The 27,988-nt window shown below is 40.9% G+C and overlaps 3 protein-coding genes across 4 annotated transcripts in view; 1 reads left to right on the forward strand and 2 right to left on the reverse strand.

The window, feature by feature from the left end:
* The first annotated feature begins 1,521 nt into the window (after positions 1 to 1,521).
* The window catches only part of SPAG1 (sperm associated antigen 1), a 90,632-nt gene continuing 64,165 nt past the window's right edge, over positions 1,522 to 27,988 (forward strand). For both annotated transcript variants that reach the window (XR_008373888.1, XM_053559229.1), the window contains exons 1-8: positions 1,522 to 1,640; positions 7,143 to 7,284; positions 8,825 to 8,984; positions 15,450 to 15,575; positions 22,157 to 22,221; positions 23,044 to 23,153; positions 23,926 to 24,031; positions 27,064 to 27,194. Coding sequence is in view for 1 of the 2 variants with exons in the window: in XM_053559229.1 (XP_053415204.1) it covers positions 7,145 to 7,284; positions 8,825 to 8,984; positions 15,450 to 15,575; positions 22,157 to 22,221; positions 23,044 to 23,153; positions 23,926 to 24,031; positions 27,064 to 27,194 (838 nt within the window). In the remaining variant the exon portion in view is untranslated. The remainder of the gene's footprint in view (positions 1,641 to 7,142; positions 7,285 to 8,824; positions 8,985 to 15,449; positions 15,576 to 22,156; positions 22,222 to 23,043; positions 23,154 to 23,925; positions 24,032 to 27,063; positions 27,195 to 27,988) is intronic.
* Positions 4,902 to 5,661, reverse strand: LOC128563774 (histone H3.3 type 2-like). The gene has a single exon (XM_053559230.1). It carries the CDS (start codon positions 5,375 to 5,377, stop codon positions 4,967 to 4,969), a length of 411 nt encoding a protein of 136 aa, XP_053415205.1. The 5' UTR covers positions 5,378 to 5,661; the 3' UTR covers positions 4,902 to 4,966.
* Positions 16,570 to 17,337, reverse strand: LOC128563775 (riboflavin kinase-like). Its single transcript, XM_053559231.1, has 2 exons — positions 16,893 to 17,337; positions 16,570 to 16,643 (listed from the first exon to the last, which is right to left on the reverse strand). The coding sequence occupies exons 1-2, from the start codon at positions 17,320 to 17,322 to the stop codon at positions 16,570 to 16,572; spliced, it is 504 nt and encodes a 167-aa protein (XP_053415206.1). The 5' UTR covers positions 17,323 to 17,337.

Consider the following 27,988-nt stretch of genomic DNA (forward strand, 5'->3'; position numbering starts at 1 on the left):
AATTGGGACCTTACACCCACGCTGCCCCTTGTTGGCTGGCTGCATGACCTTACGTGACCTCACTTTATATATATTTCCTTGTTTGTTGGATGCACTGTCTATGCATCCAACAAACTACATGGATGAAGACTACAGTGATAATTTTCACTTGCCTATATAGTCTATTTCTTTCAAACTGCTTTTTATCCTGCTTGTTTATTTAGTGTAAGTGAAAAGAAAATCATTAAGTGTAAGTGAAAAGAAAATTACAGAGCATGTGGAATGACCGCTATCCCCCAAATACCTAAAGGATTTCTTCCTATGCTGAAAATAAAGTGATGTGAAATTATGGTAGGCTGAGTGTTGGGATTTAGCACTTAATTATGGAAGAATTTAGCTGACTGGAATGAGATGTGAAGTAACTCTACATTCTAAAAAACATTTTTTTTTGAGACAGTCTCACTTTGTCTCCCTCTGTAGAGTGTGGTGTCATCATAATTCACAATCTCAAACTCTCAGGCTCATGTGATCCTCCTGCCTCAGCCTCCGGAGTAGCTGAGATTAAACAGCTATTTTTTTTTTTTTAAGAGACAGGGTCTTGCTCTTGCTCAGACTGGTCTCAAACTCCTTATTAGCTCAAGCCGTCCACCGGCCTTAGCCCCCCAGAGTTCTAGGATTGTAGGCGTGAGCCACTGTGTGTGCCCGGCCTACACTCTAAAATTTAAATCTGTGTCTCTAAGCACACAAATGTAACATTCACCTGCACTGAGGATGGAAATAATATAATTAACCATAATTCAAGGATTCGAATTTTTATCACTAAGTGCTTGTTCACAAACTGTAGGTGTGTAATTTAAATGCAAAGGGGGAAGAGAAATTCATTTACTGAACTCTCTTATGTGCTAGACATTGTGCTAGGTGCTTTGTGGTCATCTATTTTAACTAGTCTAAAATTATAAAATTGAAATAAAGTTCCTGACAAGTGATCTCTATTGTTTTAATTAGCGACTTGTATCGTCTTATTCACCATTGTATCCCTGTGCCTAGCCTAGTACGGTGCCTGACTCATAACCAGCACTTAGAAAATATGGAATGCATGAAAAAGAGGGAATCTTGATTTTCATTTACCCTTCTGTTTAAAATGGGAAAGGTGGGTAAATCTAAGTTGCAAAGTACTAAATTTTAATTAGGTGTTTATAGTAGGAGTAAGCAATTTACCTAGTAGGAAGTCTGGGATAATGGAACAGTGGTCGCATCTTAACTTACTCTACAGTAATTTGAAACTCAAAGGAGAGGACAGAGAACTCTCACACTTCAACCCAGCTGCCAAGGGGGTACTAAGTCACTGCGAAGGTAGGGAAGGTGAAGCTGGGGCCTGGAAGGCAATCTGCAGGATGGCATGTGAGGGAGTGGCCAGTCTTAGCGCGGAGGGCCTAGTCTCCTCCCTGGACTTGTCCTCCACGCGCTGGCCAGAGCCCCGGCGACACCCCGGCCACGCCCCCCGGCACCTGCTGCGCCCTCTGGCTACAGTCCGGCTGCTGCTTCTACGCCGGGTGCGGGGCTGCCAGCCAGGAAGAAAGCTCATCTCGGGTCTCAGTCCTGTCCTCGGGAAACAGGGGCGAAAGGCGGAGGCAGAGGAGCCAAGGCACCATCCGACTCAGGTGAGGGGGAGTGCGGTGGGATGAACTACCCTCCTGGGCGCGGGAAACAAAGTGGGGGCTTTCCAAACCGCGGCGGGCGGTGCAGATGTCGGGGTGCTGTTGCTGTGCTGGAGCCCTTGGGGTCTGCCAGCGGCAGTCAACCCTGGTGACCAAAGCCGGGGGGCGAGGTGGGTAGCAATTTCAGACCATTGTGGCTTGTCGCCAGAGCTCCGGGCTCCCTACGGGTCCCTGAGTCCGCGGCCGCGCGTACACAGAAACCGTTGCTAGGGCGGAGGGGCCATTTCTTTTCGGTCTCCGGCCGCAGGGGGCACTCAGCTTGTGGCCTCTGGAAGGAAGGTGCCTCGGTGGGAGGGACCCAGGTTTCCGCGTTCCTGGTCCCCAGCGGGGTGCCCTAGAGGTAATGCTGGTAAACCGACTAGGAGACGTGCGTGGTGGGCGTAGATCAGGAAGATGGCGAAGAAGAAATTTTAACCTCTAGGACCAAAGGTGTTCCCAAGTAGAGGCCAAAACTTTGCAAAGAGAGTTCTAAAGAGAGCAAATAAGTATTGTATAACTTGGTTGTTTCTTTCTTTGTTTTTTGAGACGGAGTCTCACTATGTCGCTCTGGGTAGAGTAATGTGGCGTCACAGCTCACAGCAACCTCAAACTCTTGGGCTCAAGCGATTCTCTTGCCTCAGCCTCCCAAGTAGCTGGGACTATAGGCGCCCGCCACAACGCCCGGCTATTTTTTGGTTGTAGTTGTCATTGTTGTTTAGCAGGCTGGGGCCGGGTTTGAACCTGGTGTATGTGGCCGGCGCCCTAACCACTGAGCTACAGGCGATGAGCCATAACTTGTTTTTTTAACATTAGCATTTACATTCGTAATTTTGAGAATGTATATCTTACAGAAAAAATAAAGCATGGGAGTTTTCAAAACGGATTCTTAAGGGCTCGGTGTGCGGTGGTTCACGTCTGTAATCCTAGCATTCTGGGAGGCCGAGGTGGGCGGATTTCTTGAGTTTAGGATTTGCAGACCAGCCTGAGCCAGAGCACAACCTCGTCTCTAAAAATAGCTGGGCGTTCCCTGGGGCCCATAGCTCAGTGGTTAAGGCGCCGGCCACATACACTGGGGCTGGTGGTTCAACCCAGCCCAGGCCTGTTAAACCAACAATGACAACTACAACAAAAAAATAGCAGAGCGTTGTGGCGGGCACCTGTAGTCCCAGCTACTTGGGAAGCTGAGGCAAAGACAATCGCTTTAAGCCCAAGAGTTTGAAGTTGCTGTGAACTGTGATGCCAGAGCACTCTATCTAGGGGGACAAAGTGAGACTCTGTCTCAAAACAAAACAAAAGAATTCTCAGAGAAATGTTAAAATAGTGTCCCACATAAAATTTATTTGATTAGATAAGGGATTGCTATATCATTTCATATGCTTTTTGTTTTTATAAATTTAATTTAATTTTTAAAATTGTTTTAGGAGACAGGGTCTTGCTCTGTTACCCTGGCTAGAGTGCTGTGGCCTCAGCCAGCTCACAGCAACTTCAAAATTCTGGGGTCAAGAGATTCACCTGCCTCACCATCCTGAGTAGCTGGGACTACAGGAATGCACCACCTCTCCCAGATAATTTTTCTATTTTTAATAGAGACAAAGTCTTGCTCTTGCTCAGGCTGGTCTGGAATGCCTGACCTCAAGCAATCCTCCTTCTCCTAGAGCCCTAGGATTACAGATGTGAGACATCATGCCCTACCTGCTTTTTACTATTCTTTATTCTAATTATAAAATCCCAGGGTTTGCAAAATACCTTCAATTCAAGGCAATCTATATTAATTCCTTTACAGGCATAAATCTCTCCCACCAAAGATCCATCTTGTTGGAAAAACTCTCCTGAAGCAACTCATGATATTCTGGGTGGCATCAATAATTTAAAAGTTCTCACTTTTCTGTAACTTCCACTCTTAAGGTTACCCTTGTGATGGGAACCATTTAGGAATGGGCCCTACCGGCATGGTGTTTTTGAAAGCCACCTCTAATTTCTAAGCTGGATCTCATCTGAAAGCTGAAGAATTGTCATCTATATTCTAGACCCAAGTCAAAGCCATTTAGGAACATGGAGGAGAAGCTGACAGTGTCCTTTTTTTCTGCAGAGGTCTGGTATACGATCATATTCCCAGAGGGCAGTCATGCTGAAGAGAAGTTTTATATGAATTAGACCCATTTCTTCTTCTTGTTTTTAAAATTATCACCCAATAGATTTTAGTGCAGTGTTTTCTTTAAAAAAAAAAAAAAAAAAAAAACTCTGGCAGTGACCTACACTAAAATATACATATTGTATAACTTTGTGCTTTTGCATACATAATTTCCATTTATATAGACAAGAAATAAAAGTTTTTACACAATAATATTTACTGTTATGCCAGATAATCTTTTTTTTATTCTATTCTATCTCATAAAATAATGCTGATTGTAGCTCATTAAATTGATTTCATGGGTTGCAACCTGCAGTTTTAATAGCTCTTGTACAATGGTTAAAGTATACGGGCTTAGTAGTTAGTCTAATGAGATTCATTATGTTCAGTTCACTTGTCAACTTTCTCATCTGTAAAGTGGAAGTAATTATGAATATTTTTTATGAGAGTGGTTTTGAAGATTAAGTGTGCCTCCTATGGCACATGGTGTTTTAACTCCGCAAATGTTAACTGTCATCACTACTCTCTACTTGAAATAAAACTTACCTGATAAGTAGTTGATGGATTAAATGAAATAATCTATATAAAGCCCAGCATGCCTTAAGAGCTACTTAAGTATGTGTTGCTGTTATTTTTATATATCATCATCACCATTAGTAGCAGTATCTTTTTTTTTTTTTAGTTTTTAAAATACAGTTTAATATATGTTCATAGCAAACTGGAAACCTTGGAATCATGGTTGCACGTAGGATAACACAAATGCTTGGGTGCAATCTGCCCTTTGATATAATGCACGTTTAGTTGTCATCAATAAGATATTTGATTTTTAAAAGTCCAATGCTAGTATTGTCCAGACAAAACGAACTCGTTTATACCTATTACGAAGTTGAACTGCTAATTAGTTCCCTGAGACTTCTGGACTTGGCACTAATGATTTACATACTGAGTTTATATTAAAAGTCCACATTTAAAAAAAAAGAAAACAGGAAAAACTGTCAGATTCTAACTTTTCTCTCTAATTTCCCACGCCAAATCATAGGCTTTGGTACCTTTGGACCCAATGGAAAACAAAACAAATCAGCTAACATTCAAAACTAAGGATAACAGGTAGAGGATTAAAAAAAAATGAGAACACGATTATCTGGCCCGGCGCAGACTCCTAAGCGCGCTCTCCGCGAATGCGGCGTGCCAGCTGCATGTCTTTGGGCATAATGGTGACACGCTTGGCATGGATAGCACACAGGTTGGTGTCTTCAAAAAGACCCACCAGATAGGCCTCGCTGGCCTCCTGCAGAGCACCCACTGCCGCGCTCTGGAAGCGCAGGTCTGGCAGGAGGGCCTGAGCCACCTCCCGCACCAGGCGCTGGAAGGGCAGCTTGCGGATGAGAAGCTCCGTGGACTTCTGGTAACGTCGGATTTCCCGCAACGCCACGGTGCCCGGCCTGTACCGGTGGGGCTTCTTCAGCCCTGACAGAGGGGGCACCAGCTTGCCGGAGACTTTGGTGGCCAACTGCTTTCTGGGCGCCTTGTCGCCGATCTGCTTGCGGGCGGTCTGCTTGGTCCTCGCCATGGCAGGGGCGCAGGCCTGGGCCCTTCTCCTTGGCCGAGCTGGGCGCGCTGCAGGAGACGCTGGAGTCACAGAGCGAGGGCACCCTGGCAGTGCACAGTGTGTAGGTCCGAAGTCCCACTGCTCCAAGCCAGTGACCTCCTCCTCTGCTCAGGGTGGCACCGGGGGACGTTCAAGGGTGTGCGACCCCTTGGAGGCTGCCTTGACTAGGGAGGGATGTGGTGGCGAGCAGACTCAGGTCGGTGGCCCGATGGGATGCCTAAGGCTTGGGAGACCCTGACCTGTGCGTCCTTTCTGGCTGTTGGTCTGGGGATGCTCTGCGCTCCTAGTAGCAGTATCTTTACAGTAAAACTCTCCAAGGTGTTCTTATTTACTATTCAATTGAATTCTGCAAATGTATCTTATGGGGTATAAGGCACTACCATTATGTTAGTCCCGCAGCCATAAGAATGAATAAGATCTCTCACAATTTAGAAGGGAACAGAAAGAAACATAATTAAAATAATTGCTACAATACTATGAGAGAGATCTGTACAGAGTGATGTTACAACACAGTTCTGAGAGCTGTTTGTTGATGGCAGTGAGTGGAAGAGAATGTAAGGAGGCAAAAAATGGGAAAGAGGGCAACGTGAAGGAAAGTCATAGAAAGTGCTGGGCCTGGTGTGGCTCATGGCTGTAGGTAGTCCCAGCTACTTGGAGGCTAAAGCAGGAGGATTACTTGAGCCCAAGAGTGTAAGCCCAGCCTAGGTGGTACAGCTAGACTCCCATCTCAAAAAAAAAAAAGAAAGAAAAAGAAAAGAAATCAGCTCGACACCTGTAGCTCAAGCAGCTAAAGCACCAGCCACATACCAGAGCTGGCGGGTTTGAATCCAGCCTGGGCCTGCCAAACAACAATGACAACTACAACCAAAAAAATAGCCAGGCGTTGTGGTGGGTGCCTGTAGTCCCAGCTACTTGGGAGGCTGAGGCAAGAGAATCACTTAAGCCCAGGAGTTGGAGGCTGCTGTGAGCTGTGATGCCATGGCACCCTACTCAGGGCGACAGCTTGAGGCTCTGTCTCAAAAAAAAAAAAAAAAAGAAAAAGAAAAAAAATTCAGAAAGAAAGGATGTTATTTATATTTGTGCTGAATCACAAAGGATGACTGGGTTAACAAAACTAAAATAGAAGGAAGTCACTCAAAATTAACATTAAAAAGATATCTTATGCTGGGCAAGGTGGCTCACACCTATAATGCCAGCACTTTGGGAGCCTGAGGAGGTGGATTGCCTGAGCTGAGGAGTTTGAAACCAGCCTGACCAAGAGGGAGAGCTCCATCTCTAAAAAAAAAAAATAGCCAGGCATTGTGGTGGGCACCTTTAATCCAAGCTACTTGGGAGGCTGACACAAGAGGATTGCTTGAGCCCAAGAGCTTGAGGTTGCTGTGAGCTATGATGCTACAGCACTCTACCCAGGGCCACAAAGTGAGACTCTGTCTCAAGAAAAAAAAAAAAGATATCTTAAAAAGCAATTGGAGCATCAAAACCTGCTTTGTCATCATATTCCAGCTTCCAAAGTGAAGATTGAGATAATCCATATGTGTATGGCACATAGTAATTTGCTTCATAAATATTAACTGTTGTTATCAGGGAGAAGGAACATGGCAGTCTTCCTCCTTGTAAAAAACACTCTACCTTGTTTTCTCTAGAAGTATCTACGTGGCTACTATTATCCAAATCGAATATTATTATATATATTAGATTTATACTTATTTTCTATACTGTATTTCAGCCATGACTGCCAATGATTATCCACCCTTGTGGGGCTTTGGAACAACAAAAACATTTAAAATTCCCATTGAACATTTGGATTTCAAGTATATTGAAAAATGTTCAGACGTTAAACACCTGGAAAAAATTCTTTGTGTGCTCAGGTAAGCATTTAAAAATCATTTCGTGCTTCAGTGTGTCGGTTTTGATTATCTTATTGTTGCCTTCTAAAAGTGAAAACTACATTGGAAATACTGGTTTTTGCTCATTTATGGTAGCTTCCAGAATAGTGGTTTTGATCCTGTGGTTAGTGTGGGGAGTTCCGGCTAAGTCTACTTTCGGTAAACTAATTAACATCCAAAAGGACATTTTTCTTGCTGCTTCCACATTTCCTACGAAATGGAACATTTTGAAAGTATCTGTGAAAGTAGCCATTAGGAGGTAAGGTTCTCTGTGGAGCATGGTGGAGAGGCCTGACAGTAATATTAGAAGGCAGGGAAGCAGGGCCTTTCCAGGGAGAACCCCATCCTGGTGATTGTCAAACTTTAATATGTACCAAATGTAAATTCGAGGGCCCTATTCTCAGTGACTTTGCTTCAGGAAGTATAGGGGATGGCTCTAGAAAGTATGTTTTTAACAACCAGGCTGCTTGATTAATATAGAAGTAGCCTAGGAACCCACTTCAAGGAACACTGTTCTGCAGGGTACCAACTCATGACACTTTTCTTTCCTCCGACCCACTGCCTTAACACCGTGTTCTTTCCTTTCTGTCTTTCATCACCTTTAGCCTCCTGTCCTTGCTTATACCCAGTCAGAACTGATGCAAGAACCTCATCCTTTCTGAAATGGAAAGATGACAACTCATGTCACTGTTTTCCCTTTGTTTTTCTCAGCAGAGTATTGAGTATTGTTCATGTGTATTTGGTCAAGGACTGATTTAAAAAAAAATTGAAGTACATGGGGTGGAAGAGTTTGAAAGTCACAGTTACAATCTTGGGTCCAAGAAATTCTATCAATAGCCTAATTAAATTAATTATATTCGTTTGGAATTGTTTTTTGGAAATTACTTATATTTTTCTAGAAATTTGAGCATGAAGAGACCTACAAGAGAATGGGAAAAGGTTGATTTTTCTTAAAAACAAACAGAAAAGAATACATGTCTCTGTTTAACTCTCCAAAGAAGGAATTCTGTTCTTTGAGTGGTTGCATTTAGGGGTGTTTTGTCTAAACTGCTTCTCTGCTGTTTTCTTCCTATCCCTTTTTTTGTGTGTGGGGGGGAGGAGGACTGAACTATGAACAGAAAGACGTCATTGAAAAGGAAGTCCAACACTCTCGTTCTTTGCCAGTCTCTTATATTGAATTTCTAAGTTTAAAATGACCTCACGTACAAAATGAACAGATGTATGTTAAAGAGAAGAGAAAATGCTGTTTATTCAACTTTTAAAGCATGTGGTGAAAATTGGTTTCTCTGGAGTTTCTTGTTTACTTCATTTCATCACTCCATAGATTAGCAGGTGAAAATGAGAATGTACTGGTGGAGGAAGGAGAGGGGGAAGCCCACAGCCCAGCCGTCAGCCTGGTGCAGCCCTTGAGATCTCTGCAGAACCCCTGGGCTCTGTGGAATCAAGCTCGCAATCCATTAGTCTAAATGATATTTAAATAAGATGCTGACTCTAAAATTATGGGTTTGTTTTTTTTTTAAAGATCTGGTGAAGAAGGATATTATCCAGAACTTACAGAATTTTGTGAAAAGCGCCTTCAGGTCTTGGCTCCTACAAGCAGAGCTTTGAGGAAAGATAAACCAGCAGCTACGGCATTCAGTTTTACAGCAGAAGAATGGGAAAAAATTGATGGTGACATAAAGGTGTGGAGGAACACCAGTTTTTTTTTTTATAAATATTGTCATGATATTAGGTATATGTCTACTTCACTTACCTGAAATCCTAGGGCTCTTATTTGTCAGTAAAGGGCTTTTAGGCCGGGCACAGTGGCTCATGCCTGTAATCCTAGTACTCTGGGAGGTCAAGGGAGGTGGATTGCCTGAGTTTAGAAGTTTGAGGCCAGCCCGAGCAAGAGCAACACCAGGTCTTTATTAAAAATAGAAAAAAAAAAAACATAGCTAGAGTAGTGGTGGGCACCTGTAGTCCCACCTACTCAGGAGGCGGAAGCAAGAGGATCACTTGAGCCCAAGAGTTTGAGGTTGCTGTGGTCTATGATGCTATGGCACTCTACTGAGGGTGACAAAGTGAGACTCTGTCTCAAAAAGGGGGAGGGGGAGGTGCTTTTAGTGGTATTCACCAGGTAGTATTGGTTCTTTCTCATACCCAGAACATGGTGAATTTGTGTGTTCTCAAGCATTCACATGTGGGTTTTTTTGTTTTGCTTTGTTTTTTCTTGTTTTTGAGACAGAGTCTTACTCTGTTGCCCTGGCTAGTGGGCTATGGTGTCATAGCTCACAGCAACCTCAAGAGATCCTCTTGCCCCAGCCTCCAAAGTAGCTGAGACTCCAGGCACCCACCACAATGCCTCACTAGTTTTTCTACTTTTAGTAGAGTCAGGAGTCTTCCTCTTGCTAAGATTCTTCAACTCCTGAGCTCAAGCAATCCACCTATCTCACTCAACCTCTCAGAATGCAAGGATTACAGGTGTGAGCCACTGCACCTGGCCTCACATGTGTATTTTAATTGGCTAAATAATATCCCATCCTATAAAAGAATTGCAATTTAATCAGATTCAATAAATAGTGCTGTATAAATTTTTTTGTCTTGAGAAGCCCTAAAGGAAAAAATTTTTATTTATAACATTTTTTATACCTCTCTATTTATTCGCTCAGGGTAAATTATTAGAATTCAAATGACTTGATCAAAGGATTTAAATATTTTTTAGTATTTTTAATATTTTTTATTTTTTAATATTTTATTTTTTATTTATATATTTATTTTTATTCTAAATATTTTAATATTTAATATTTTAAATCAAAGCATTTTAATTTTTTTTTTTTTGTGGTTTTTGTCTGGGGCTGGGTTTGAACCTACCACCTCTAGCATATGGGGCCAGTGGCCTAGCCCCTTGAGCCATAGGCGCCGCCCAGCATTTTAATATTTTTAAGTCTTTTGAAGCATACTTCTTTGTTCTCAGAAAAGCTGTACCTTCATCCTCTCCTACCAGCAGTGTATAAGAATACCCATTTCAAGTACCCTTCACTGGATAATATAATCATTTTCAGTCAGTTAAACAGTTGAATAGGCTTGGCACCTGTAGCTCAGCTGCTAGGGCACTGGCCACCTGCCGGAGTTGGCGGGTTTGAATTCAGCTTGGGCCTGCCAAACAACAATGACAACTATAACCAAAAAATAGCCGGGCATTGTGGCAGGCACCTGTAGTCCCAGCTGCTGGGGAGGCTGAGGCAAGAGAATCACTTAAGCCTAAGAGTCTGAAGTTGCTGTGAGCTATGATGCCACTGCACTCTACCCAGGGCGACAGCTTGAGACTCTGTCTCAAAATAAAAAAAAAAAAGTCTTATTGTATCATACTTATATACTTTCAGACCAAAGTTGACTACAGGTAACCGAAACTCTGGAAAGCAAAACTGTGGATAACAGGGGATTACTATAGTGTATTTTTTGATTACTAGTAAAGTTGAATTGTTTTCCATCTATTTGTCACTTGAATTTCTTCTTTTGTTAAGAAGTCTTTACTGATCTCTTTTAATCAGCTTTATTGGAGTATAATTTATATTCACTAAAAATTACCAGCTTTATAGTGTCCGTTTTACTGAGTTTTGATGAATATATGTGGTATAGGACATTTCTATCACCTCCAAATACTTTCCTGTTCAGTCAATGCAGACCCGCGACCCTGGCCGCTGGTGACCACTGAACTGCTGTTTGTCATCATAATTTTGCCTTTTCTGACTTTCACAAGTGTAAGAAATGTAATCATACAATATGTTGCCTTTCCTCTCTCTTTTCACTTAGCATAATGCTTCTGAGATTCATCTATGTTGTTGCATGTGCCCGTAGTTCATTCCTTTGAAATGCTGAGTGGAATTGAATTGTCTGGATACCCCACAGTTTGACCATTTACCAGTTAAATAAACTGCCAAAATGTTTTCCATGGTGGCTGTACGATTGTGCAAGCCTACCAGCAGTGTATAAAATGTCCAGTTGCTCCACATTCTGGGTAACACACATTGTTGCCAGTTTGCTAATTTTAGCTACCTGACCAGGTATTTAATAGTATCTCATTGTGTTTTAGTTTGCATGTTTCTAATGATTAATGAGAGTGAGTATTTTTTCATATAGTTATTTTCTATGGATGTATCTTTTTCTTATTTTTTTCTTATTTTTTTCTTTATAGAGCCCAGAGCAAAATGAAAACATAAAGCCTTTTGTTAAAAATTTTTGTGTTTTTTTTTTTGTGGTTTTTGGCTGGGGCTGGGTTTGAACCCGCCACCTCCGGCATATGGGACCAGCGCCCTATTCCTTGAGCCACAGGCGCCGCCCCTCTTTTTCTTATTTTAATTGAGACAGTCTCACTTTGTCACCCTCGGAGTGCCTACCGTGGGTCACAGCTCACAGCAACCTCAAACTCTTAGGCTCAAGCGATTCTTTTGCCTCAGCCTCCCGATTAGCTGGGACTACAGGTGCCCATCACAACGCCCAGCTTTTTTTTTTTTTTTTAGAGACAGTTTCACTTTATCGCCCTCCGTAGAGCACTATGGCATCACAGCTCACAGCAACCTCCAACTCCTGGGCTTAGGCCATTCCCTTGCATCAGCCTCCCAAGTAGCTGGGACTACAGGTGCCGGCCACAATGCCCAGTTATTTTTTTGTGGCAGTTTGGCCGGGACCAGGTTCGAACCCGCCACCCTCGGTATATGGGGTCAGCGCCCTACCCACTGAGCCACAGGCACTGCCCACCAGCTGTTTTTCTTTTTCTGTCACAGTTGTCATTGTTTAGCCAGCCAAGGCCAGGTTTGAACCCACCAGCCCCAGAGCATGTGGCTGGCGCTCCAGCCATTGAGGTACGGGTGCCCCCACCATGGATGCATCATTTTTTGTAAAGTGTCTTTAAATCCTTTGCCTTTTAAAAAAACTGCATTGTTTATGTTCTTCTTATTGAATTGTAAAGTGCACATTCTTTATATTGAGTACATGTTTTGCAAATATTTTCTGATACTCTATGGCTTGCCTTTTTATTTATTTATTTTTATTTATTTATTTATTTTTGAGACAGAGTCTTACTTTGTCACCCTCGGTAGAATGCTGTAGTGTCATAGCTCACAGCAACCTCAAACTCTTGGGGTTGGGCAATCCTCTTGCCTCAGCCTCCCAAATAGCTGGGACTACAGGCTACCACAATGCCTGGCTATTTTTAGAGGCAGGGTCTTGCTCTTGCTCAGGCTGGTCTTGAACTCCTAAGCTCAAGCAATCTACCTGCCTTGGCCTCCCAGAGTGTTAGGATTACAGCATGAGCCACTGTGCCTCGCTTGCATTTTTATTTTTTTAACAGTATTTTTGGAAGAATAAAGTTAAAAATTTTTAAATTACATCAATTTTTCTTTTATTTGGGCTTTTGTGTTCTGTTTAAGAAATCTTTGTTTAATCTAGTATCTCTTAAGTTTTCTCCTAGGAAGTTTAACTCTTATATTTAGGTCCACAATATTTGATGTTCAAGTATTCAAGCATCATTTAATGAAAGATTATTCTTTTGCCATTGAATTTCTTGGTACCACTGTTAAAGATCAATTGACCAAAGCTGGGCATGGTGGCATGCCCTCCCAGCTACTTGGGAGGATGAGGGGAGAGGACCATTTGAGCCCAGGAGTTTGAGGCTGTAGGGAGCTATAACCACACCTGCGAATAGCCACTTAACTTTAATCCAAACAGTGTAGGGAGATCTCATCTCTAAAATAATTTTTTTTTTTTTTCAAATCAATTGACCATGTTTAGGTGGGTCTACTTCTGACTTCCTCTGTTCTGTTTCATTATTCTAAATGTCTGTCTTTTTTCCCCATACCTCATTGTCATGATGCAAGAGTTTTTTCAGTAAGTTTTGAAATAAGGTAGTGCAAGCCTTCCTGATTTGTCCTTCTTTATCAGAGTTAATTAGTCTCTTCTAGATCCTTTGCTTATTCCATTTCTACAAAATAAGTTATTGTGTTTGAATTGGGGATGGGTCATATTTGTGGATCAATTTTGGAAGTACTGACTTTTTTTTTGTTTTTTGAGACAGAGTCTCACTTTGTCACCCTGGGTAGAGTGCTGTGGCATCACAGCTCACAGCAACTTCAAACTCTTGGATTTACGCAATTCTCTTGCTTCAGCCTCCCAAGGAGCTGGGGCTACAGGCGCCTGCCACAACGCCTGGCTAGTTTTTGTTGCAGTTGTCATTGTTCTTTAGCTGGCTGGGGCTGGGTTTGAACTTGCTAGCCTCAGTGTTCATGGCTGGTGCTGTAACCATTGTGCTTGGGCACTGAGCTGGAAATACTGACATCTTAACAATATTGAAGTTTCTGATTCATGAATATATCTTTATTTATACAGGTATTCTTTGATTTTTACAGCAATGTATTGCAGTTTTCAGTGTATAGTTCTTATATATCTTTGTTAAATTTATTCCTCAGTATTTCACACGTTATGCTACTATAAATGTTAATGCTTTTTCGTTTCAATTTTTGCTCATTCTATGTCACTCCAGCTATGATTGTTTCTTCACTGTGGCAAAATATATATAACATGAAGTTTACCACTTTAACCATTTCTAAGTTCCTAAAGGGTTAAGATGGTAAATTTACTACAATTTGGAGTGAAAAGTAGGAAGGGCATGCCAGATAGAATGGCATGATCACATGCCACCTAGAACTGACCCATAGGAAACTATGATGTATACAATTGACCCTTGAACAATGTGGGGGTCCCCTGCAGTCAAAAATCCATGTATAATCTTTGACTCCCTCCAAATTTAACTATTAAGGGCCTATTATTGACCAGAAGCCTTACCAATAACATAAATAGTTGATTAACACATATTTTGTATGTTATATGTATTATATACTGTTTTCTTTCTTTCCTTTCTTTCCTTCTTTCTTTCTTTCTTTGTCTCACTATGTTGGTAGAATGCCATGGCATCACAGCTCACAGCAACTTGAAACTCTTGGGCTTAAGCAATTCTCTTGCCTCATACTCCCAAGTAACTGGGACTGCAGGTGCCTGCCACAATGCCTGGCTGTTTTTTTATTGCAGTTGTCATTGTTGTTTGACAGGCCTGGGCTGGGTTTGACCCCCCAGCTCCGGTGAATGTGGCTGGCGCCCTAGCCACTGAGCTACAGGCACCGAGCCTATATACTGTATTCTTAAATAAAGTCAGCTAGAGAAAATGTTCCTCTGAGAAGGAGAGGGGATGGTGGTCTTGCTGTCTCAGGGGCATCTCAAGGATGGAGGAGGTAGAAGAAGGCAGGAGAGGCAGATACACTTGGTGTGACTTTATAGAGACACATCGTAATTTCTGTCCAATTTTTTTGTTTTCTCTAAAAATGTTTCTCTATAGTACTAATCCTTCTTCCACCATTTGCTTTAGTTTTAATGTCCTATCCATCAGTAGAGTACTGTTCCGTCACAGCTCACAGCAACCTCAGACTCTTGGGATCATGTGATCCTCTTGCCTCAGCCTCCCAACTAGCTGGGACTACAGACACCTGCCACAAGCCTGGCTAGTTTTAGAGATGGGGTCTCACTCTTGCTCAGGCTGTGTATTTTGTGGCAGTCAGTGATAAAATAGTATATACATATATTGTATGCATTTGTGATATTCTTGACTTTTAATTTTTTGTATATTTCTAGTTCCTCTGCAAGTTTTTTCAAATTGTCATAAATCTCCAAAAAAATTTTCTAGTATTTTTATTGCAAAAAATCTACATATAGGCTCAACGCCCATACCCCAGTGAGTAGGGCACCGGCCACATACACCACAGGTGGCAGGTTCGAACCTGGCCCGGGCCTGCTAAACAATGACAACTGCAACCAAAAAATAGCAGGGTGTTGTGGCAGGTGCCTATAGTCCCAGCTACTCAGGAGGTTGAGGCAAGAGAATCGCTTAAACCCAAGAGTTTGAGGTTGCTATGAGCTGTGATGCCATAGCACTCTACCGAGGGTGATGTAGTGAGACTCTGACTCAAAAAAAAAAAAAAAGAAAAGAGAAAAGAAAGATCCACATATAAGTGGATCTGTGCAGTTCAAAGTTGTGTTATTCAAGAGTCAACTGTTTGTTATGCCTGGTTAATTATTTCAAACTATATATTTACTTTCCTTTTCTCTATTCTTCTCAGAGTTGGGTATCAGAAATTAAAAAAGAAGAAAATAAAATGCACTTCTATGAAACTGAAACATTTCCAGCAATGGAAGATAATTTGCCTCCAGTCCGTGGTTCAAAGGGCTGTCTTCATGTTGGCGAGGTAGACCTTTTTGACGTGGGGTGTGGGTGGTGGAGAGAAAATTGTTATTTATTACGGGGGTGTCTCTGTTTAATCAGAAACCCAAAGTGTGATGTCCTCTAGGAGAGCTAAGGAGTTTTTTCAGCTGGCTGTGTATTATCACTTTCTTTAATAGGCTGTGTCTCATCACTCGGAGATCAGACTCGCACCTTGGATTCCTCCTCTTCCTTGTCCTCCACCTCCTCCCCACTCCTCCCATTCCCTTCTCTTTCCTCCCCTTTCCTTTTCTACTCTGACCAGTTATGATGATATATAAGGTCTAATTCAGTATGTAAAAATTTCGGGGAATAATTTTATATATCTAATAGAGGTACAAAGATATTCTTATTATATAATTCAATTAACTATGATTGAAAATACTAAACAGATACTTTAAAGCACTTATAGATGGCATTCCTCTGCTTGGTACATGCTTTCCCCCCTTATCCCTGTTTCTCTGTGGTTGGTCCCCTATTTTGTCATATAGATCTCTCTTTTCTAACTCATGGTTTCCATAGAGAAAGGCCTATTGGAATTCCAGGTCCATTCTACTTAACTTTAGACCAGTGGTTCTCAACCTTCTTTTTTTTTTTTTTACCTTTTTTGTGGTACATTTTAATCAACATGGTACATAAAAAAAATATTGATTTTTAAATGAATCTTTGTAGTGCTATGACACGATGGGTTTAATTTAATAAGTGAAGCACAATATGGTAACTAAATTGTACTGTTTAAACTAATGACAGTGGAAGGAAAATGATTTTTAAAAATATAACTAAGATGAGACATGACAGTTATTAACAGTGAAATACTAGAGGGCAGTGCCTGTGGCTCAGTCCGTAAGGCGCCGGCCCCACATACAGAGGGTGGCAGGTTCAAACCCAGCCCCGGCTGAACTGCAACCAAAAAAAAATAAAATAAAATAAAACAGTGAAATACTAGAAATCAGTGAATGAATAAATAAGATGATATTTCATCAGTGGTCATTCATAATTTTGCCTTTAGGAACCCGGAAAAAACTGTCTTTGAGTTTCAAATGTTCTGGTAGATCTAGTTGTTTCTTTTTTTTTTTTTTTGTAGAGACAGTCTCACTTTACGGCCCTCAGTAGAGTGCCGTGGCCTCACACAGCTCACAGCAACCTCCAACTCCTGGGCTTAAGCGATTCTCTTGCCTCAGCCTCCCGAGTAGCTGGGACTACAGGCGCCCGCCACAACGCCCGGCTATTTTTTGGTTGCAGTTCGGCCGGGGCCGGGTTTGAACCCCCCACCCTCGGTATATGGGGCCGGTGCCTTAGCGACTGAGCCACAGGCGCCGCCGATCTAGTTGTTTCTTAGCTTCTTCAATATCACCTTGAATTGCTGAAATAAGTGACTCTAAAGAATCAAAGTTCTTTTCTGGTCTGAGGTAGCCAACTATAGCCACATTGAGGATTTCCCCATAGAAGTCCTCTTTAAAGGTATGCATGATGTGAGTTTCCATGGACTTTTTTGTATTCTTGTAGTATGGGTTCCAGCCTATGCTCACCACCATCTTATGGACATCTCCACTTCCAACACTGGCCCAACCATAGTAAATGCCAGTGGATACATCAGCAGGGAGATTATCTACTACTTGTTCAGGAAAGTTTGCTGTGGGGATGCCCAGCTGCTTGGAGCCCCGGCCGAAGCCCCGCGCCACTTGGCCCTGGCAGAAATATGGCAGGTGCCTCATGACGTCCGCCCGGGGCATGGGCTGCGGCCCGTCCGCGAGTCCAGCGGAGCCGTCGTTGAGGCGGTGGCCGGACCCCTGGACCAGCCGGGAGACTCTGGCGTGAGCGCCGCCGGCCAGGCGGCCGCACCAGGGCCCAGGAGGCGCCGATGACACGCCGCGGAGGGGCCTTCACGCCGCTGACCCAACAGAAGCCACACAGGGACTCAAAGGCTGCGTCTCCAGTTCTTCCTAATGCCGTGGCCCTTTAATACAGTTCCTGTGGGTCCCGACCCACAGATTGAGAAGCGCTGCTTTAGATGGAAATGGGGCTTCCTGCCATCCATCTGACCTTGTTATTTCTGACAGGATGGCTACCCAAGTCTTTGCATTCTGGGTCAACTTGTTAATGATATCTTTTCTTTGAATCCTCAGTTTTATTTTAAAAACATTCATAGCCTTTCACCACTCTGCTCTCTGACATTTGACCTTCCTGGATCTTTTTAATGCCCATTAGGAATTCTGCAGGTAACTGAGGTGCACAGTAATATGGTGAGGATGTCGCTCTCTGGAATCAATGAATTCCTATTTACTGAATACCCACTATGTGCTAAGTCTGTGCCCTGATAATATAACAGTGAGTAATACTCAATCTTTACCCCCCAGCAACTTACAGTGCACTGAGATAGGCAGGCTGGTGATACAGTGGTTCTCAAAGTCTGGGGACCCTTCACTTCAGCGATCCTTCCAGGGGGGCCGTAGTGCTGTTTTTCACCCTGTTGACATTGCACTGAGGATAACACTGCTGGTGGAGCAACATGAATCAAAGCAGTGGCAGCAAACCGTCCTAGCACAAACAGCAAAATAAATTCCAATTTTATTTTAAAATACCTTTGATGAAACAATAAAATATTTACTATGTTAGCTTGTGAGCCTGGGGAACATTGCTTTTTAGTAATTTGTGTGATCAAGTGGGAAGTTTGCAGAAAGCACCTCAGGGCATAGTGAGAATGCTGATGGTTATCTCAAGAAAAGCACTTGTGAGCTGACACAGGCACTTTTTCCTGGAACATAGTTTTTGCTTGAAAAAAATGGCTAAGAAACTATGGTTATTCAGACTTAGGTTTTGGGCAGAAATTTCATTGAAAATGAATGAAGTGGGCCAGTCACATCAAGGAAAACAACCAAGTTTTTGTTGCCAATGAGAAAGTATGAGATTTCAAATGCAAAATAAGGTTTTAATATTTATATGCATTTCTCAAATATCTGCTTGTGACAAAAAAAATATCCCTTTAATAGGGATATTTAACACTTGTTAAAGGACAAAATTACAACAAATTTAGTTTAAAGATTGAATGGGTTTTTATTAGCAATTCATGCATCAGGGTGGCGTCTCCTCTAGAAATATAGAAAATATGCTCCGCTGGTCACAGCAGAACAGTTGTTTTTATAAGGTAGCTTGCACAGGAACAAGGAATACAAAAAGTGGATTGTTTAATATCGGGTTACTTCAGGTTACTTTCCTTATTCCGGTTAAAGTAAAGAGGACTTGCTAAAACTGGCCTGTTAGGGGATTTGGCTATTTTCTTTCTGTCGATTTCTTTGGTGAGATAAACAACTTAGTTTGGGTTTGATAATGTGGACATTTAGCATGAGCGACTCCATTTTGGTTTAGTGTATTGGGGCCTAATGTAGGAGCTCATTTCAAATCAGTGGCCTCCTGTAAGTTTTATTTCACACATTTGGAAAACTTTTCTGATGAGCTCCAGAGGATATTAACAAATGTGATTTTTAAAGTTGTAAATGAAATGTGTGAATATTTGGAAGATCTGCAAAACTCCTGATGACAATAATTTTCAGGAGTGTGAGAGTGTCACAGTACTAAAAAGTTTGAGCCACACTGATGTAATATGTTATGGATTATGGCAAGGAATATGGGGTGCTGTGGGAATATATAGAAGGGGCACATGTCCCAATCTTTAGTCAGGGAGCATTGCTTTTTTATAACATAAAAATATAGGCCAGTGAAGTGACGCATACCTATAATCCTAGTACTCTGAGTGACTGAGGTGGGTAAATCATTGAGCCCAAGCAAGAGTTTGAGACCAGCCTGGGCAATAAAGCTAGACTCTGTCTCTACAGAAAATAGAAAATTTAGCCGGGCATGGGGCAGGCATCAGTAGTTACAGCTACTCGGGAGGCTGAGGCAGGAGTATTGCTTGAGCCTAGAAATTTGAATTTACAGTGAGTTATGATGATGCCACTGCACTCTAGCCCAGGCAACAGAGTGAGATCCTGTGTGTGCTGTATTTATATACATATGTGTATATTTACACATGTATATTTATATAATATGTGAAACATATATTACATTTTATACTATGCACCTGTGTCCATGTTGTGAGACTCTTACTGATCCACATTCATGTGTATTTATTAAAATTGTTTTCTTCTTTATTCGGTTATAATTGAAAAATAAAAAGTGTATATGTTTGTGGTATACAACATGGCAGTTGCATATATCTATATCTGTGAAATGATTGCCACAAGCAAGCCGATTCACGTTTATTTTTTTTATCCCTTAAAGGGGTTATTTTTTGTCACACGTATTTGAGAGCCACCTATAAATATTATATACCTCTAATTTCTAATCAGCACCCCTTTTAGGCTAAGCTATCCCATCTGTATTAGTTCTCAAGGGCTGCTGTAACAAAATAACACAAAAAGGTTGAAATGCTAACCCTTAAAACAACAGGAATTTATTCTTTTATGGTTCTGGAGGCTAGAAGTCTGAACTCAAGGTATTGGCAGGGATGGTGCCCTCTGAAACCAACTTTTGGTAGCGCCAGTGTTCCTTGCCTTTGGCAATATTACTTTAAACTCTATCTTCATCTTCATGTAGCCATCTTCCTTCTACGTGAATATATATATTTTTTTTTTTTTTTTTGGTTTTTGGCCAGGGTTGGGTTTGAACCCACCACCTCCGGCATATGGGACCGGCGCCCTACCCCTTGAGCCACAGGCGCCACCATGAATATATTTTTTTTATAAGGACACCAGTCATATTGGACCCTAATGACCTCATCTTAACTTAATTGCATCTGCAAAAATCTTATTTTCAGATGAGATTTCATTCATAGGTGGGATTAGGACTTTACCCGATCATATTGGGAGACACAGTTCAACCCATAACACCGTAAGGTTTAGGCATCAAATGATACTCATTGAACCTGTAAGGGGTATATAGTAACCCTTTATGTACTTTATGCAGTTTCTATATTGCTGAGTCATCTGTTAGCAAATAGAAACCTAATGATAGTGAGGATATGTAATAGTTTAAAAACAAATTAGTAGTCTGGGCACGATGGCTCACACCTGTAAGCCTAGCACTCTGGAGGCTAAGGCAGGTGGATCACTTGAGCTCAGAAGTTTGAGACACTGAGCAAAAGTGAGATCCAGTCTCTGCCGGGTGTTGTGGTAGGTGCCTATAGTCCCAGCTCCTGGGGAGGCTGAGGCAAGAGAATCACTTGAGCCTAAGAGTTTGAGGTTGCTGTGAGCTATGATGCTGCAGCACTCTACCAAAGGCGTCAAAGTGAGACTCTGTCTCAAAAAAGAAACAAAAAAAAATTTAGTACCTACTTAATTTATTACAAATTCTGCTATATTTCTCTTTCTTCTAACATATTTTTTAAGTTAGTGTATCTTAATTCTTACTGAGCTTAAAATTGTGCCCTCTGTCTGAGAGATTAACTGTTTATGAGCATAACATCTATTGCTTGTGTCCCTACCAGTCCTTTCTAGTGCAGAAACTACTCTCTGTCTACTGCAGGGGGCAAGTGGCCTAGTTTGGGCCACTTAGCACAAAGCCAGTGATTGGTAGGGCTGAGCATGTGACCCATGCTGGCCAATCAGAGTCCTTCCCTGGGATTTCTCTCACTGAAGATGGAGGAGAAGAGTTGCTTTCTTTTTCTTCTCTGATGGGGAAGTGAGGTTATAATCCCAGACTTCTTTTGGTTATGTTTTCTGTTATACGGAGAAAGCAAGTAGCCACAGAGGAAAGTGAAATCAGTAGACAGAGAAGACCAGAGACTAGGAATGGGGGGAGGACAGCTGGAGAAAAGGCATGGAAATTCCTTTATCTGGAAGTATCCCTGCTATTTCATGAGTTTGGGTATATCAGCTGGTAATTTATTCTTTTTTAATAGAATCAGTGCAAGTCAGGTGACTGTCATTGTATACAAAACACTTCTAACATACATAGAAAAGTAGTTATTCTTGTTTCTCCAGTGCCAGGTTTTAAAGAATGAATCAGATTATTGTACTTTTATCTTATAAGAAAAATCAGTAATAATCACATTTCACACGCAGGAGTTTTAAAAACCCTGTTGGATTCAGGGCTGTTTGACTTGCAGCCTCAGGCTGCATGCCAATGTTGTGAGGATTTTTTTGCTTATCTGTCGTGTCTGATATCACAAAAAGAATGCACAAACCTTTTATTTGCTAATCAGCTTTTGTTAGTGTTTGTATATTTAGTGTGTGACCCAAGACAACTCTTATTCCTCCAATGTGTGGCAGAATATGTGCCCTCATTTTAATCTGACATAAAAAAAAATCCTCCGAAAAAAAGAAAAAAAATTGGACCCTCTTGCCTATAGATTGTCCCCAGAATTAACTACTAACTTAAAAGCCTTTCTCTTACATATTGTATATTATTATGTTAATAATTATAATATTAAAGTTGTTATAACTTCACGGGTACCTATTTTTCTTATCCATTCCATTTATATATCATAATTCAATACCTTACATTGCATTTATAGTAAGCTTGCTGATCTTGGGTTAAAATGTCTCATAAAATATGATTTTATTCTTTTAGGAAAAATATTCCAAAAGTAGACCAGCTAAAAAGAAAATTCCAAGGGATTATGCAGAATGGGATAAGTATGTTTTACATTCCTTTATATAAAACTTGTCGCTAAAAAATTCTCTATCATAAAATACTGTAGTAACTTCTTAAATAATTATTGTAAACCTGAACATGTCAAGAGTACCAAGTTAAGGGCAGGCACAGTGGCACACAACTGTAATCCTTGCACTTTGAGAGGCCCAGGCCAGTGGATTTCTTGAGCTCAGGAATTGGAGACCAGCCTGAGCAAGAGCAAGACCTCGTCTCTACTAAAAACAGAAAAACTAGCTGAGCACTGTGGCAGGTGCCCATAGTTCAAGCTTCTTGGGAGGCTGAGGCAAGAGAATAGCTTGAACCTCAGAGTTTGAGGTTGCTGTAAGCTCTGATACCACAACTCTCTACCCAGGGCACAGACTGGGACTCTGTCTCAAAAAAGAAAAAACAAGTTAACGCAGTAGAGTACTGGGAAGGCATACTCTAAGCACATTTTGATATTATTTTTTCATTAAATCAAAAACTACTACATCCTTTTGTTTGTATGACCAACCAAAATTAACTAATGTAATCCTTCTACCCATCTAAAATAAAAAAGAACAAAAATTTAAAATTGAGAGAAATTAGCCATAATTTTAATTACAGAGTTCTGAACAGTTTAGATCTAATTAATATTTAAGTCCTCACCTTATTGCTTGTTTTCTTAACAAAGAATGCAGATGACTTGAATTACAAACCTATTATGCAAATTTTGAATATGTGTCCAAAAGCACAGTAGTACAAATATGAGGCCCTTAATAATAATTTTGCGGTTTTTGCTTGTTTTGTACTTTTTTTCAGTTGTTGTTTTTCTTTCATTTAAGATTTGATGTGGAAAAGGAATGTTTAAAAATTGATGACGATTACAAAGAAAAGACTGTAATAGACAACAAGTCACATTTGTCTAAAATTGAGCTAAGAATAGACACATCAGGTAATTGGGGGGAAATAAGAATAATTTAGTAGTTTTTAAATATTTTGAATTATACTAAAAACTGTTGACCTAGAAGATTTTAAGTACTGAAGCATTTTCTCCTACCTACCCTTAATAAATCTATTTCACTCTCTTATCTATTTAATTTTATGTAATATTTATAATAACTAAATTTAGTAAGACTTATAGGGGTCCTCAAACTACGGCCCACAGGTCACATGAGGCGGTGTGATTGTATTTGTTCCCGTTTTGTTTTTTTACTTCAAAATAAGATATGTGCAGTGTGCATAGGAATTTGTTCATAGTTTTTTTTTTTTTGAACTATAGACCTGCCCTCCAACGGTCTGAGGGACAGTGAACTGGCTCCCTGTTTAAAAAGTTTGAAGACCCCTTTAAAATATAAACCTTATTTTTCTTACCATAACTCATTTGTTTTTCAGTCTTTTCTTATCCTCTTTTTCCTCCAAATTCCTCACATTGTTTTCTTTTTGCCTCCAAACAAAAAGATGAGGTGGTTTTATTTGTTTTTGTTTAAAGTCCATACATGTATTTTACCAATAAAGTAAAACAAAACTAGTCATAAAAAATCGAACTCCTTGATAATTGTGAATGATTAAAAAAAGAAAAACATCTCTAAACTTAAGAAAACTTTTGTTACCTTATATTTGTTTTATATTTGCTGTTTCTGTAAAAATAAGCATTCTTGGATTTAAATTTTTAAGTATTCTGTTAAGTTACATTTTCACATATGGCAGATAATATTTCTTTCTAGGTCTAACTCAGAAGGAAAAGGATTTTCTTGCTGCTCATGAAAAAGAAAAAGGAAATGAAGCTTTCAATTCAGGAGATTATGAAGAGGCAGTGATGTATTATACCAGGTAAGCAGATACCCTGTGGTTCAAAGGTCCTATTTAAAAAAGTGATAAAGGGCGGGGCATAGTGGCTCATGCCTGTAATCCTAGTACTGTGGGAGGCCCAGGTGGGTGGATTGCTTGAGGTCAGGAGTTCAAGACCAGACTAAGCAAGAGCAAGACCTGGTCTGTACTAAAAATAGAAAGACACAATGGCTTTGACACAACTCCCAGATGTTTTTGTTGTTGTTGTTGCTGTTGTAGTTGTCATTGTTGCTTAGCAGGCCCAGGCTGGGTTTGAACCTGGCAGCCTCAAGGTGTGCATGGCCAGCGCCCTAACCACCGAGCTACAGGTGCCGAGCCAATGTCAGCCAATGACACATTGTGTCTAGCCAGACACAATGGCTCATGCCTATAATTCTAGCACTTTGGAAGGCCAAGGCAGGTAGATTGCTTGAGTTCAGGAGTTCTAAACCAGCTTGAGCAAGAGCAAGACCCTGTCTCTACTAAACACAGAAAAACTAGCTAGCATAATTGTGGGTGCCTATAAGTCCCAGCTACTCGGGAGACTAAGGCAAGAGAATCCCTTGAGCCCAAGAGTTTGAGGTTGCTGTCAGCTATGATGCCATGAGGGTGACCAAAAATGTGATAATGTTTTAATTGTTAAAACAATAGAAATAACCTAAATAGTCCATATCAGGATTACTCAAGGTATTATACTTGTGATTTTTTGTTTTATCTTGTCTTTTTATTAGCTTTCTCAAACCTCTAAGCTCCCACCCCACTCCTACTTTTGACAGAGGACATAACTTTTCTATTTTACAGAGAAAATAGAGGCTATGTAAAAGTAATTCAACACCAAGTCCATATAGCATAAAAGTTAAGAACTTGGGTTTTGTAGCCAGACTGCATTTAATCCTGAGAAGTACTTCATCTCAAGTACTCTTTTTTTTTTTTTTAAGACATCTCACTATGTTGCCCTGGGTAGAGTGCTGTGGCGTCACAGCTCACAGTAACCTCAAACTCTTGGGCTTAAGCCATTCTCTTGCCTCAGCCTCCCAAGTAGCTGAGACTACAGGCGCCCACCACAACTCCCAGATGTTTTTGTTGTTGTTGTTGCTGTTGTAGTTGTCATTGTTGCTTAGCAGGCCCAGGCTGGGTTTGAACCCGGCAGCCTCAAGGTGTGCATGGCCAGCGCCCTAACCACCGAGCTACAGGTGCCGAGCCAATGTCAGATACTCTTATTATGTACACTCTGTGTATTTTCCATGTTGGTCTCTACTCAACTGTGTAATTTCTTTGTATTTATTTTTAAGGCTCTTAGGGAAATGACCCATTTTGTGACTTCCCATTTTCACCCTCTATCCTCTTCTGGAGTTAGTAAATTCAGTGTACTTACATTTCTCATATCTAGTATTCGTTACTTCACAGAATTCCAAATCAACTAGTTAAGCAGTAGCCAGATATATTTTAAAATCTTTTCATTAATTGTCTTGCATGCACACCCTTAATCCAGCAAAATTTGCTCTCTTGAAAATCAGTATTCCTCATCCCACTGACCACTCCTATGTTCCCCTCAATTAAATTTCTCTTATTAAATTATTTTGGTTTAAATGATCACAAATTATGATCATTTCTTTAAAGTTAAATCTACTTTTGAATTACACACTAATTTGTTTATGTTCGCGCAATTATAGCTGAATAAAAGATATTGTGATTGCTCCTTTTCTTCCTTTCTTTTTTCTTTGTATTATGAAGTTGTTCCCAAAAAGTTTAAAAAGTGTGTTTGATATTTAATGTTAAATAAACCGATTTTTTAGATCTATGGGTATATAAATTCCCACGTTACCTCTAAAGCCTGAATGAACTTTAAATATATTAACTGGATATTTAAGCATCTATTTAAGGGTTGATTTGGTATGTTTGTAGGATTGTATTTTATCACTTTTGATGTTATGAGGCTGTATTAGTTTGCCAGGCTTGGCATAACAAAGTAGCACAAACTGAGTCACTTAAACAAGAGAAATTTCTTTCTTTCTTTCTTTCTTTTTTTTTCTTTTGAGACTGAATCTCACTCTGTTGTCCAGGCTAGAGTGCTAGGGCCTCATCCTGGCTCACAGCAACCTTACACTCCCGAAGTCTAGCCATCCTCCTGTCTCAGCCTCCCAAGTAGCTGAGACTACAGGCACCCAACACAATGCCCAGCTAATTTTTTTCTACTTTTAATAGAGACCAGGTCTCAGTCTTGCTCAGGCTGGTCTCAAACTCCAGAGCTCAAGTGATCTTCCCGCCTTGACCTCCCAGAGTGCTAGGATTACAGGTGTGAGCCACTGCACCCAACTGAAGTTTATTTTCTCATAGTACTAGAGGCTGTAAGTCTGAGATCCACATGTTGGAAGGGTGGTTTTTTCTAAGTCCTGTTGCCTTGGCTTGTAGATGGCTGCCTTCTCTGTGTCTTCACATGGTCTGTCTATAGTTGGTTGTTTTGTTTTTGTTTTTGTTTTGTTTAATAGGGTCTCACTCTGTCACCCAGGCTGGAGTACAGTGGTGCAGTCATAGCTCACTGTAACCTCCAACTCCTGGCTGGGTTCAAGTGATCCTCTTGCCTCAGCCTCCCAAGTAGCAAGTACCACAGATACAAACCACCCAGCCTGGCTAATTTTTAAATCTTGGGAAGTACAGGATCTCGCCGTGTTGCCCAGGCTGGTCTCAAACTCCTGGCATCAAGCAATTCTCTGCCTTGGCCTCCAGAATTGGTAGTGTTACAGGCATTAAGCTGCTGCCCAGGGCCTCTAATATCCTCTTCTTTCAGCACACCAGTTTCATTGGATTAGGGCCCACAGTCATGACCTCCTCTAACCTTGATCACCTCTATAAAGATCCTGTCTCCAAATACAGTCCTGTCAAGTTAGGACTTCAGCATATGAATTGAGGGGGGGCACAATTCAGCCTGTATAGACACAGACTATAATTGTTATATTTATAACTTAACCCTAATTTCTCTATATTCTTCTATTTATCTCAGCCCTGTTTATTGCCAGTAAGTGTTTCTTTTACAGGAGCATATCAGCATCTCCTACTGTAGCTGCCTATAACAATCGCGCTCAAGCAGAAATCAAATTACAGAACTGGAATAGTGCTTTTCAAGACTGTGAAAAGGTCTTGGAGTTGGAACCTGGAAACATAAAAGGTAAAAAAAAATATTCACAGAATACTTTTAAATTTACACCAGGACCCATTAAGGACCATTTATAGACGTACTTAGTATGTTTACATTAAAAATAGTCCAGATAAACTTGAATTTCTAGATCTTGTAAGGATCACAGGGAAGCTTGCTTTTCCCTTGGTTTGTTCGCTAAAAGATCAACTCACAATTATGGCAGATTAATAAGAAAAAGGTTTATTTCCAAATACCATGCGGATCGGGGAGAACCATAGAATGATTACCCAAAATCTTAAAGATGGAAAGATGGTCAGATACTTTTAAAGATGCCTTTTAGAAGGGAGGGAGGGGGGAGTGTAGAAAGTGTACACAGAGCAAGTGGTTGCCAGAGGGCCTGTGTAGATGGGTGGAAATAGTTTGAATTGTAGATTAATCTGAGAGACAGTTATGACCTTAGGGCCAGGTCTATTAGTATGCAATAAGGAAGTTAGCAGCCTTTTTGGATTCTAAATCAGGTTTCTCAGGTTTTATAGAGAAGCCAGTGCTTTCTGATCAAAAATGGCCTTTTCATTTAAAATATTCTTTATGCCAAGGAATCATATTTTGGGGTGAAATTTCCTTAGCTCCTTCAGTACCTATAGCATAGAGCAGGCTAAAACCATGGATGTGCTAAGGGAGAACCTGTAATGTCAGCTGCCACTGTCATTGTCATGGATAGCCATCTCCTTACCAATAAAATCCCCTTGGGCCTGTATTTTGTGCGAGCTGGTCTCTATCACAGAGTACTGATGGGCTCCTAGCCCTGGACAAGCGCCTGGTGA

Source organism: Nycticebus coucang, chromosome 13 (genome assembly GCF_027406575.1).
Source record: "Nycticebus coucang isolate mNycCou1 chromosome 13, mNycCou1.pri, whole genome shotgun sequence".
Lineage (NCBI taxonomy): Eukaryota > Metazoa > Chordata > Mammalia > Primates > Lorisidae > Nycticebus > Nycticebus coucang.

What these genes read in the sequence shown, in the direction of transcription:
- LOC128563774 (XM_053559230.1), bottom strand. Translation starts at nt 5,377, where the DNA reads ATGGCGAGGACCAAGCAGACCGCCCGCAAGCAGATCGGCGACAAGGCG.
- LOC128563775 (XM_053559231.1), bottom strand. Translation starts at nt 17,322, where the DNA reads ATGCCCCGGGCGGACGTCATGAGGCACCTGCCATATTTCTGCCAGGGC. An exon ending in TCGGCGGCGCCTGTGGCTCA is followed by an intron (nt 16,644 to 16,892) that starts GTCGCTAAGGCA and finishes AGAAACAACTAG; the next exon opens with ATCTACCAGAACATTTGAAA.